We start from the raw sequence: 12,675 nt of genomic DNA, 5'->3' as shown, positions 1-12,675 counted from the left end.
TTTTTTAATAGTTTTTTGAATATGGCTCTTTGAAGACGAAAAAGCAGACGAAAAGCATAGACTTACAAAATGACTGATAACTAAATAACTAATCCAAATTTTTGAAAAAGAAAAAAAATACTTCTTCATTATGTCAAAACACAATTATGTGCCGAGTTTCGTGCCTGGGCGAGGCTTCTGGGGTGATATATTGTGATTACAGACACACACACAGCCGCGTTTATTATTATGTATAGATTAAAAGAAAATTAGTAAAAAGTAAAATATACACAAAAATATGCACTGTATAAAAAAATAAAAGAGGTGTTTAGAGAACTACAAGAAATGTTACTGCCACCCTTTCTTTCAATAAGCAATAAAACACTCTTCCCACCATTCTTTTTCTTCACAGTGTTAACTGATAAGGATGATTCTCCCTCAACATCACACATGTAGTCATTAGATACCCCAAAAATAGCCGCCTTAGTTTACGTTATGGGAAAATGGTCTTAGCATTTTAAAATTATCTTTATTGTATTTACGGCCCTGGGCTCTTTTGTCCTCTTTTTTAAAATGTCAAATATCAACAGACCTCTACTTATTCATAAATTGTCTCAAACTGGCAATTGTCTAGAATTTCTAGAGGGGATTTCTTTTAGGGATTTCAATAGGGGGAGATTCTTGTAGACATCTTCTATTTATTTATTTTTTTATTTTTATTTTTTTGGTGGTGGTTTTGTGAAGAAAATTTCTGTGATATACAATCATTCTAAATCTTTTATTACGTATAAGCGCTCATGTGTTATTCCATCATTATTTAAACTAGGCACTTCCAGTTTAAAATTTTGATAAATATAAATAATTCTGTTTACTTTTATATTTCTTTCATTTATTGTTTTAACTTAAATTATTAGTTGTTATTTTTTTAAATAAAGTTTATATAAAGTTTTTGTAATAAAGTTTATCGTTTGATTACAAGAAGTCATTAAATAAATTCTGGGGAGGTAAGCAAATGTTTATACTAAATCACTTAATACATTTATAATTGTATGTTTATATACTGCAAGAATTGTTTTATAGTTTGCATATTAAATTTATTTCTATAGTACATTAGTTCATGGTTTTACTGTTCATTGTGCACGAATTTATTTTGAATGCACGGAGTTTCTTCTTATTTTATATTTATAAAATCAATGTAACTTTTAAATTTTTAAAATTATAAATCAAAACTTAGAATTTTTATGACCTTTCTATAACTTTGTTTTCATTCAGAAATTTAATGTCACGTTTATGTTTATTTATAATTATAAAGAAATTTACATATAATTTAAATTTTTTTTATATAAATATTGATTATTTATGCCCTGATATAAATAATTAACATTAACTTGCATTTTAATTAATTAAAACAATGAAGAATTACTTTAAATTCAAAAGTTTCATAAAAAAATTCATATGATTTTATTACGGTCAGTAATACAAAACTAATAAAAATATTTATTTTTATGAATGGAATAATTTGTTAAACTTAATTTATTGTATGAGTGTTTAATGCTTACCTCATGTAATTTTATTTATTTTGTTTTTATCAAAATAATATGGGATTTTTAAAGTAATTATTTTGTGCTAATTAACATTTTCATAATTTGGTATTTTCAACAAATATTTTTTTCTGAATTAAAAGTATTAATTTTTAAGATTTTAATACTGAAACTATAAATACTACCGGCAGAGGAAGGAAAATAGGAGTTCTGTGTTGTCTTTTTTATTTCTTCGTGTACATTTATATGAAGTTTTTATGGTTACCAAAATGGATCATGCGATCCATGAAAACAAAAATATCTCATCTTGTCTGTTCCTTTGCTTGGAAATAATGAAAAGGTAAATACATTAAATAATGCATGTGTTAAATGTGCATAAAAATTATTCCCATCAGAATTATTATAATTTATCATTTCTTCAAAATATGAATACTAGTTCTGTCACTCAACTGAATAATTTTATTATCCTTTTTGAACACAACAATTTCGATTTTTAAAACTATATAAGTTGAACCGGAACAAGATGAGAAAATAGCTAAACTTAAAACTGCCTTAATATTCTTGAATTTCTAACTTTTTTTCTTTTGCAATTTAGGGTTTTATACATATTTTTATTTTAATCATGATAATCTCTACTGTAACCAATATTAAAGATAGTTTTTCTAGTATTATTTTTAATGTTGTATCTTTCATCTCAGAAATTCAGATCAATTCAAATTCATAGTAAAGAAGAAAAAAAAATTATTTTTTTCTTTAGCGAAGCGTTTTATGACCTTTTTGTTATATTTCTTTAAAAATTCAACTACAATTTAAAATGTTAAAATATGTCCCAAAAAATTTATCTCATTCGTGATTGTTTTATCACGTTGATTACATGACATAATATTACGCATTAATAAATTTCATGTCATTCTCATCAAAAACTTTAATAGACAAAATGTTCTTTTCAAAATAAAACTATATTTTTAAGAAGCTGTACATATTGGATTTAAGTAACTTTACTTTTACTTCAATGGATTATTTAAAGAAATTATGCTTATTTTTCAATTGAGACTTTTGAAAAAGGGGACATACGTGATACATAAAAATGATACGTGATACATGATTACTTCATATATTTTTAATACTTTATATGCTTTAATTTTTACATATTTTTAATTATTTAATATATAGTATTGTTATAAATAATGTATCAATCAACAGTTTCTCAGGGGCAAAATCTTTTAATTAGTTAAAAATATAAACAAAATTTCAAGTATTTTAATTTAACAGAATCTTTAAAGCAATACCTAGTCGAAAAAGCATTGTTTGATATTATTACATTGCCATAAGTGTGTTTTAGAGAACTTAAGAACAATTTTGAAACTATTTCATCCTTTACTGCACATTTTCCATGTCCACACACCTACAATGAATTGGATTTTTTCATAAAATATGTATATATAAACCTCTATTCGTTCTTCATTAACTTGTACATCCCGACAAAAAAAATTTTTTAAATAAATGAATAAATAAAACTATACCAAAAATATTGGTTCGGGAAAAAAATCTAACTTTTCTAACATTACTAATCTCAGATTTGAAATCCCCTTATCCGAATTCGGTAAGATCAAGCACTCTTATAAATGCAGCAAAAAATTTGGTCCCCAGTGTTATTCTTCTATTTTAAAAAAATGCATAGTGGAGGAGTTAAGAACCGTAATCATTTTCCTAAATACTATGAAGTGTTTAAATTAATCCTCATGTATTAAAATTTTTTAAAAATATTTATAATTTCATTTGAAAAAATATTTCATTACTTTTAATTGTGGTTTAACGGGCCCATTGAGTAGGCTGTTAAATTCATATACTTACTTATGAGGTGTTTTTTACTATATCTTTTCTTCAAATGTTTATTTTTCATCCACCGTCAAAACAATTGGGAGGGCATACCTAATTATTAATTAATATCAATTTGTTTAGTTTTAGTCGTTTCTATGATACAATTCATTTTATAATCATAGAATAAATTTGCAGCATTTGTTGTTGCTGCACTAGAGCTGCACAATGGGCTATTGGTGACGGTCTGGGAAACATCCCGGAGGATGATCTGAAGACATGCCATCACAATTTTGATCCTCTGCGGAGGGGAGGGCACCCCTGCTTCGGTAGCCCGACGACTTGCGCGCGAAGTCGAGCACTTTACGGTAGCACAGTTTAACGAGAACCAATACCGCACACCCTCGGTCCGTACGCAGACTGATCCAAGTGGTCACCCACCCGCACACTGACCGCAGCCAGTGATGCTTGACTTCAGTGATCTGCTGGGAACCGTGTCTTAATGATCAGTCCACTGCGGGACTGCAGTATTTCATACATTATATAGTAATCAAACATAGAATACAAAAATATGAAAGGTTCAAAAGTTAAAAAATAAAATTGATGAAATTTTGTTTTTAAATAATGCTATTTTATAAAAAATTTATTAGAAAAAGAAGAAATAATCATTTAATCAAAAAATGGAAAGTAAAAATAGTAATTATCAAAAAATAAAATATTCATTTGTCAAAATTTTGTTATCATGCACTATTTTGCGGTTTCTGCCTATATAGCAAAAATTTGACTAACTGATCTGTTTTTTTTTTGCTTTTTTTTAGTATGCTAATTGAAATAAATAGTATTTTTAATTAGAAAATATTTAGCTACTTTAGACTAACAAGCCTAGCTCTCAAGACTCTGGCTTGAACAAGGCTCGAACTCCCTTTAACTTTTTGCTCTTGAACTCTCTTTATCATCGCAATAGCACTAATATTTATTGAAGAAAAAGCTTCTATCTGTTCTTTTCATGATCAGTTAATCTCTTTATCTTTGGCAATTTTCACAAAGAGCACCAAAACTTCAAAAAAATAAAAAAAAATACATAGCAAATATGGCTGGCAAATTTGCAAATAGAAGTGTTGTTTTTACGATCTTCGTAGTAGCCTAAATATTACTAGTGGCCATAGTTGCTTAAATATAAAGTTTTTACTCAGGCTAAAATACTAATTTTGAGCACAAAAATTTTTTCTGAAAATTAGGTGATTACAAATGTTATATGCAACTCCTTTCTGCTCTGCCAGTCGCGATAGTTTTCGAGACTGACTGTCATTCGCAAGGTCCTTACGCGATGATTCTGGAATCTTAGACGTTCTGTCGTCTTAGAGACAATTCGAGAATTTTGGAGATGTGGTGAAAAATTATATAAAAGGGGGAATGGAGTACAATGTAAGTTTTTCTGTTGCACAGAAATCTGATACTTCCGTTGAAGAATACGTTTCTAGCATAACAAAATCTGATGGATGTGAAAGTGGCCCTCAAAGTGTTACTTCCCATCCCTATGACATTGGACTTTTTTCAGAAGATATTACATGCGAGAAGATATTACATTATGTTCTTAAACTTAAAAAATCAAATCAAAATTTAACTAAACAAAGTTGTCTAAATAAAAAGTCAAAACTGTCTAGCTGTCTAAATTAGGGAAATAATAGTGCTTTATTACATACTCGAATTTCTTTTAGTAGCTTCAGAAAATTATGAACACCCCCCTTGAAAAAATTCTGCGTATTCCACTGTATGCAACATTATTTCTTAATAATAAGCTTCAAGAATTAAATAAAAGGGATTTAAATTGTATTTTTCGATTTTCTTCAATGCTTTCACTAGTCTGAAAATTTCCACTCAGGCGGCACTTTATGCTGCATTCCATTAGACATACTACAATTGATAAGTAATTTTCTGCGCACTTAATAGTATTTTTTCATAGAATTGTTTTCAGGATGTTTCGTAAAGACTAGTACTCTTTGGATAAATTTCTGGAATTCTTGTCATAAATTAAGTATTAAAAAAAAGGATCACAAATTAACACTTAAGGGGAGAAAAAGAAAACCAAAACATGATCAATCATCAATTGAGAAGGTGAGATTAAAAATGCATGCTTAGTTGCCGAAAAAAACATAGTGGAATTGAAAGACACATATTTGAGACACTTCAAACTAAATTCGGCAATCAAACTGGTTTTAAAGTTTTAGTTCCGTTTATCTTAATAGTGATTCTTACTACTTTCTTATCGCTCTTAAATGGTAGTTTGTGATTTCTAATTTGTATATTTTTTTAAACTTAATTCGTGAAGATGATTCTAAAATTATATATGAGGACGTAGACTAATGAACACTCTACATCATAGAATCAAGATGTTTCAATTTTCATAATTATATATTGAATGTTAGTAAAAGATATTGATTTGATTGTGAAATATAAAAATATAATTTTCTTTTGTTTGATATCATGTTGTTGTCACACATTAAGATATATATATATAAATATATATACATAATAAGGGCAAGGGTAATGGAAATATTTTTCTCAAGAAACTTGAAAATAACAGTCTTAAGTATGGTCTCCCCCCCCCCAATAAATTTTATCTGACGACGCCAATGCCAGACCTCATGTAAGTTGGAAATCCCTGGTCTATACGATAAAAGAAATTATTTTTATTTTAATATAAATAAACTAACTACTTGAAATTCTAATGTTTTTAAAAACTGTATGTTATTGTTAATAGATTTGTTAAAAAACTTCTTAGTTAATTTATATAATTTTTAATGTGTGCAAATCCGTGGCTAAAATTATGTGAACAGGCAATTCATATTTCCTTCTCTCTCTCTCTTTTCTGTTTTTTTTTCTTAAATAAAAGTTAAATTCTAAAATTATTAATTTTCTAAAATTATTAATATTACGGTATTGCTTAATTAAGTAACAAAAGTTGCTTCACTAAAAATACTATATCTCACAAACTGTCAGTCCGACAGCTGTCAAATTTATACATGCGTCTTTCGAAGGTTAGAACTAACTAAAAATCATATGTTTTTAATAATAGTAGCCCCATCTTTGTGTCAGCCTACGAACTTTTCAGCCCAACTGTTATGTGTCTTAAACTATTAAAAATGAAAGGAGAAAAATTCTCAGACAAATACAAAGCATAAACTTCAGCAAAATTACAAAGCAATCCAAATAAATTATAAAATTTATCGAGAAATTATTATCCTTATTTAACCAGCCAGCACGCGCGCCGGGTCCAAGAGACCCCGTCGCCCCAAACTCAAACCGTAGAAATACCCCCTTTTCTTCAAAATGGACCAAGTCCGCAGTAGCTGCCTTCAAGGTCAACTTCTTTCCGCCGAATGAAATTTCTTCATTCCACTATTCACTATTGTTGTTATTTTTCGATAATAGGGTCTGACAGACCCGGCGCGCCTGTTCGTGTGACTAGTTTTAGGAAGATATTTCAGTGAGATCGTTTATGTGGAGTGAGTATTATAAAAAATAATATCTCGCTATTTGTGTTACGATGAGGAAATGAAGCGATTGCAAACATTATTGGCGGAAGTTTCAACTGATGAAGAATCAATAAATGAAGATGAAGAAATTATAAGTGAAAACGAGCAAAATGATAATTTTAGTGAGCATCAATCGTCTTTGGAGGAAGAATTAGAGTCCGATGATAGTACAGGCACCGGAGAGAACGAATATTTCGTAGGAAAAGACAAAATTACGAAGTGGAAAAAAAATGCCATATCAACAAAATGTGCGAACCCCGGCTGTCAACATAATAACTAGATTGCCAGGAAATGTCGGAGAAACCAAAAATCTATTGTCTCCTATTGAATCGTGGAAACTTTTGATAAATGAAGAGATGCTAAACAAAGTAGTGGATTTTACGAATATTTACATGGATACGATTGCTGACAATTTTCAAAGAGCGGGATGCAAGAAAAATGACTCTGAATGAAATTAGAGCACTTATTGGACTATTGTATTTTTGTGGAGTGCATAAATCTTCCCATGTAAATGTCCTTAATCTTTGGGCAACAGATGGAATTGGACTTGATATATTTCACAGCACTATGTCGTACAAACGATTTCTATTTCTATTAAGATGCTTGAGGTTTGATGATGTAAGAGATAGACAGGAAAGAAGAAAACTTGATAAACTTGCACCTATGAGAGATTGCTTTAAAACATTTATTGCAAACTGTCAAAAATTCTATTATGTCGGAGAATATGTAACGATAGACGAAAAACTTGAACCATTTAGAGGAAGATGTTCTTTTAGGCAATACATCCCAAACAAACCGGCAAAATACGGGATTAAAATATACGCCCTGGTAGATTCCAGAACATTCTATACTTGGAACTTGGAAATATCTGCCGGGACTCAGCCAAAAGGTCCAGATGAAGTCAGTAATTCTCCCAACGATATCGTTAAGAGATTGACACAAAAACTCAATAATTCTGGGCGAAATGTAACAACAGATAACTGGTATACAAGTTTTAGTTTGGCACAGGATTTATTGAAGAAAAAAATCACCATGGGTGGAACTGTAAAAAAAAAATAAACAGGAGTTACCGATCGAATTTGTTACTGGAAAACAAAAAGTAGTACATTCCTCATTATTTGGATTCCAGAAAAATATGACATTAGTGCAGTGTTTTCACTACAGCGCGAGAACGCGAGAATCTCGCATATTTTTTTCTTTTCTCGCCTTAAAAAATGATTACCGCGAGAAATTCGCGCATTCTATAAACCAATTTCAAAATTCGCGAATTTCTCGCATTTTGAAAAAAAATTCTCATTGCGCCAATTAGAATAAAATCCGTTTTACTTTTCTTCCTGGATCTTTCATTATTTTCAACATCTGCCCCATTATCTAGCCTCCCTGCTACCAGTATTGTTCAGAATCTTTAAGAACTACAGAACACCATTCCTCCGAACCTCTTTCAGAACGCATTTCTCTGCAACCACGTGTTTACTGTAGGTAAGGTTTCTTCATGTAAGACGTTCAAATTTTTTGCGCATTAATGCAAGATGGACAAATACCTTGTAAAGGCAATATCTTCTACTCCGAAACGGACTAATGAAAATGAAACAAATGTGGGTAGAAGCGATCAAAACGAAACAAGTACGCATTTGAGTTACCTAATGAGAATAGCTGATGAAAAAGTAGATATAGAACATTTTCCATATGATGATGCAGCAAAAATATTCAATGCTTTAAAAATTAGAAGATATTAAAAATGTATTATAATTAAAGAAATGATTTTTTTCATGTCTCTTTATGTTTTTGTTTTTTAATTTTTAGAAATTTCACTTAACTTTTTAAAATCTCACCCTGTTTTTGAGAAAGGGTGAGAAATTCTCACCCATTTTTTCTCTACGATGAAAACACTGCATTAGTGTCATATGTTCCTAAGAAGAATAAGTGTGTTAACCTGTTATCAACAATGCACAATGATGGAACAATAGATATTTCCAATGGTGACGCAAAAAAGTCAGAAATTATTACTTTTCATAATATCACAAAAGGCGCAGTACATGTCGTCGATGAAATGTCCGCATCATATTCTACTGCAAGAATAAGCAAGAGATGGTCTACGGTTGTATTTTTTTCAATTTTGAACACAGCAACAATAAATGCAAGAGTCTTATTGCTGTCAACGAAAAATCCGCCCACTGCATATAAAAATAGAAGAGCCTTCTTGAAAGAAATTGCCATGGCTCTTATAAAAGAGCATATTCAAGAACGGAGGGTTCAACCATCCATACCCAAAAAGCTGAAAGAAAAACTGCAACATTTTTCTGCGGAAGACGTAGAGCCGTCACAAAAGAAACAAAAGTACAATACCAAAAAAAGGTGCTACATTTGTTCCTCCTCAAAAGACAGGAAAACCATAACACGTTGTGGCAAATGCCAGAAGAATGTATGCAATGAACATTCAATTACAATGTGTGATGTATGTGCTTAAAATGTAAGTTTTTTTTTTTTATTAAAATATAAATTTCTCATACAAACCTTAGAAACATATTGTCTCCATGTTTATCTATTTAATTTTATTATTTAAGAACAAATGCTATCAATTCATTGTCCTAAAACAGTTAAAAAGTAAGAAAGGGCCCATTGGACCCACCACGCTTGCTCGCGTAATATTGTGAGCGCGCCTTCTGCCGGGTTAAAGAAAATTAGAACTTCTCGGACGGCGAATGTAAGATTGAAAACGATACGCGAAAACAAAAATTTTCTTTGATGCAACCTAAAACGAGTTTGATTTTTCTTTTATCATTTTTTATAATTAATTATTATTTTTTATATTTATGACTTTTAATTATATTAGTATAAGTTTTAATCATTTTATTAATTCTGTATTATGACTTGATAAATTGCCTACGTTTTTAGAAATTATATTTTTCTCAGAATTTTTATAATTATATTTTTTCATATATTTACAGCTCAATATACTTAGCAGTTCCAGCGCCGATTATTAATTATATTAATTCTACACACATAAATAAAAATTTATATTCTTCTTGGTGTTCTAATTTGAAACGAATTAATTGTAAGATATAAATTAATCCCCATTATCTTGCAAACACCTATTAATTACTTACATTTTTAGTTAATGCAAATAAATAGTTAGAATGTTTATTCTGGATATTTCACAATGAAACTACGAATAGGTTTAAAAACAAAAGACAGGGAACCCAGAATCACTTTTCGAAACTAATGCTTACAATGTTCAGCTTTGCTTAGGGAGGGATGGGATAGTTTAACTGACCCTCTATCAAATATCACTGTGCCAATTCACTCCTCCCTCAAAGCGACGTCCCCAAAGTGTGAGACTTACAAATGATTTTGCCAATTCGGGTTTTTTATCTGGGTATGGCGTCCTCTTAAACATGCACCATTTCTGACAGCTTCCATTGCTTTTGCAATGTTTTCTTCACTAACTTCTAGTTCAGTGTTCTTTTTTTTATATGTTCCCAACATTTTTATAAACTGTAAGAAGGTAAGATAACAGGATTGAGAATTTTATTAAATATAATGTTACACGGTAAGCTTTTCAATTTTCTTAGAATTTAATTATTTTCATTCTAAATAAAATTTTCTTGAATATTTTTATAAAATTATAAAATAATTATTTTATTGACGCTTTTAATGAATTCTTTGTAAATAAATTCTATTTTCAACAACAATGCAAGAAACTGAATCTTGATTTTAAGCTTTTAAAAAAAATTTCATATAATTGAAATTTTTTTTACAAACATGCTTCCTTGAACACATTCACATGTTTTTCAAAAAATTTAGAATAATGCCTTGCAGAAAAAGTTGAGTATTTTAAATGCAGCAACCATAATTAATGGGCTTTTTGCAGATTAATGACTTCTGCAAGATTACTTAACAAAAAAATAATAAACCTGGGGCACCTTTCAACACTATTGTGCCCCCTAAGCTCTGTTGAAATCTGCCCCTGGTACAGACATTTTGGTTAAAGTATTATCAACCACTTTAGAAAAAGACTTTTTACTAATAAATAATACAGTTAGAAGCAGAATTAAATAAACTAGCAGATGAATAAATATCATTTACCTTATTAAAAAATTACTGGTAGATAAACAATTTTATAATCAAAACTGTCTTTTTACTTTCGGAATGTTAAAACATGCTCCACAGAGTAACACAACAGTGGTAAAAAGAAAGTGCTTAAAACTAAATGTCAACAGTTATGCATAGTTAAAGCTTATTGTCTGGCATATTGGCAAATCATTAAGCAATATTAGAAGGCAGAAATTCTAGTTGTTGAAAGGTGTCCCATGATGAAATGTACCCCCCTCTCCCCTACTACTATTTAGTTAATTATAGGTGCTGTGATATTAGGTACTTAATGTACTTAGCTAGGTGTATAACAATTTTTAAAAAAATCAAAATTACTAAAATTCTGCAATTCAGGATTATCCTATATGAAAGTTTGCATTTTTTTTTTTTTTTGACATATTGAATTTAATGTTTTGTATTTCATTTAAGAAGATTTCTATATCACGATCAGTGGCAGAATTATCACAATATCTTGATAACTTAGGGGTAACAGCTTGCAAGAAAGTAAAAAAAAAAAAAAACTCAGAAAAGACAGTTTTTTTTAAAAAAAACTTCCTGTCAAAAATCAATTTGGCGACTTGGCAATTGTAGTTTGGCATGGCAAATCACGATACAGCAATAAATTTCTTTCAACCAAAAACATATGTTTAAAGCAAATGTAGTTCAAGGAATTATCTAAAAAATTTAAATTGAGGATAAATAGAAATAGGTTTATAAATTAAAAGTATAGGTTTATAACGATTTCTTTCAACCAAAAACACATGTTTAAAGCAAATGTAGTTCAAGGAATTATCTAAAAAATTAAAATTGAGGATAAATAGAAATAGGTTTATAAATTAAAAGTATAGGTTCATAACGAATGAACATTAAAATTATTTATACATAGCAGGGAATCAAAGTATAATTTCTCTTCAGATATATTATGAGTGTCATCAGATATTTATGAGGGATCCTATTTTATAAGCACAACACATTATCTTACTGCAGTTTTCTATGGAGCAACTAGATAAATTAACCATAAAAAAGTTTTATTACAGTCTCTGAAAGCCAAATTATTTCATACAGCAGCTCCCATCGCAAATTAGTTTTGCAATCCTAATAAATGTCAAAAAGTGATTAATCAATTTTATAACAATAAAATATTGACAAGAACGCAATTGAAAAAATTACGATTTCAACGAAGTCATAAATCTGAAACAGTCAAAACAAAATAAATTAAATGAGATAATCGAAAGAGTAAATAAAAAATGGCCTTTTAATTTAAACTGGCAATCTTTACCTTGAAAACATTTTTTGTAGCTATATGCCGCAAAACTGTCCATACTACTGCTAAAAATAAGACAAATAAAATGTCACAAGTTGTAAAATTATAATAACGCCATGTGAGTTCTATTGGTTGAGGTTCTCTTTGGTCTATAAAGGTTTCACGATATGTATTATATATAAACTCTCGTATGCCTTTAATTAATTCAAAGTAGGATGGAAAATTCTCCCAGTCTGAACTAGTAGCAGCCATGACAGTTCACGTCAAAGTTTATCATAAAAAGGAAAGATACAAAACACTGGATATTAATCAAAACACTATTATATCGCATGTTTTTACAGAAAAGTGACTCATCCGCCATCTACATTCCCAAAAAAAGGGCCGGTACAACTCGGCACCAAAACAGGGTTGCCAGACTGTGAAATTAAAAAATACTACAACTTTG

General features: G+C 29.6%; 1 protein-coding gene across 3 annotated transcripts in view; it reads right to left on the bottom strand.

The window, feature by feature from the left end:
- Positions 1-12,675, bottom strand: part of LOC107455157 (ceramide synthase 1) — a gene marked incomplete at its 5' end in the record, with an annotated part of 94,994 nt that extends 82,319 nt beyond the window's left edge. For all 3 annotated transcript variants that reach the window (XR_011636738.1, XM_016072627.3, XM_016072626.3), the window contains 1 exon segment: positions 12,246-12,675. Coding sequence is in view for 2 of the 3 variants with exons in the window: in XM_016072627.3 (XP_015928113.2) it covers positions 12,246-12,482 (237 nt within the window).

This window comes from Parasteatoda tepidariorum, chromosome 5 (genome assembly GCF_043381705.1).
Source record: "Parasteatoda tepidariorum isolate YZ-2023 chromosome 5, CAS_Ptep_4.0, whole genome shotgun sequence".
Lineage (NCBI taxonomy): Eukaryota > Metazoa > Arthropoda > Arachnida > Araneae > Theridiidae > Parasteatoda > Parasteatoda tepidariorum.
The sequence above is the reverse complement of the archived record's forward strand: the minus strand, read 5'-3'. Positions and strand labels throughout refer to the sequence as shown.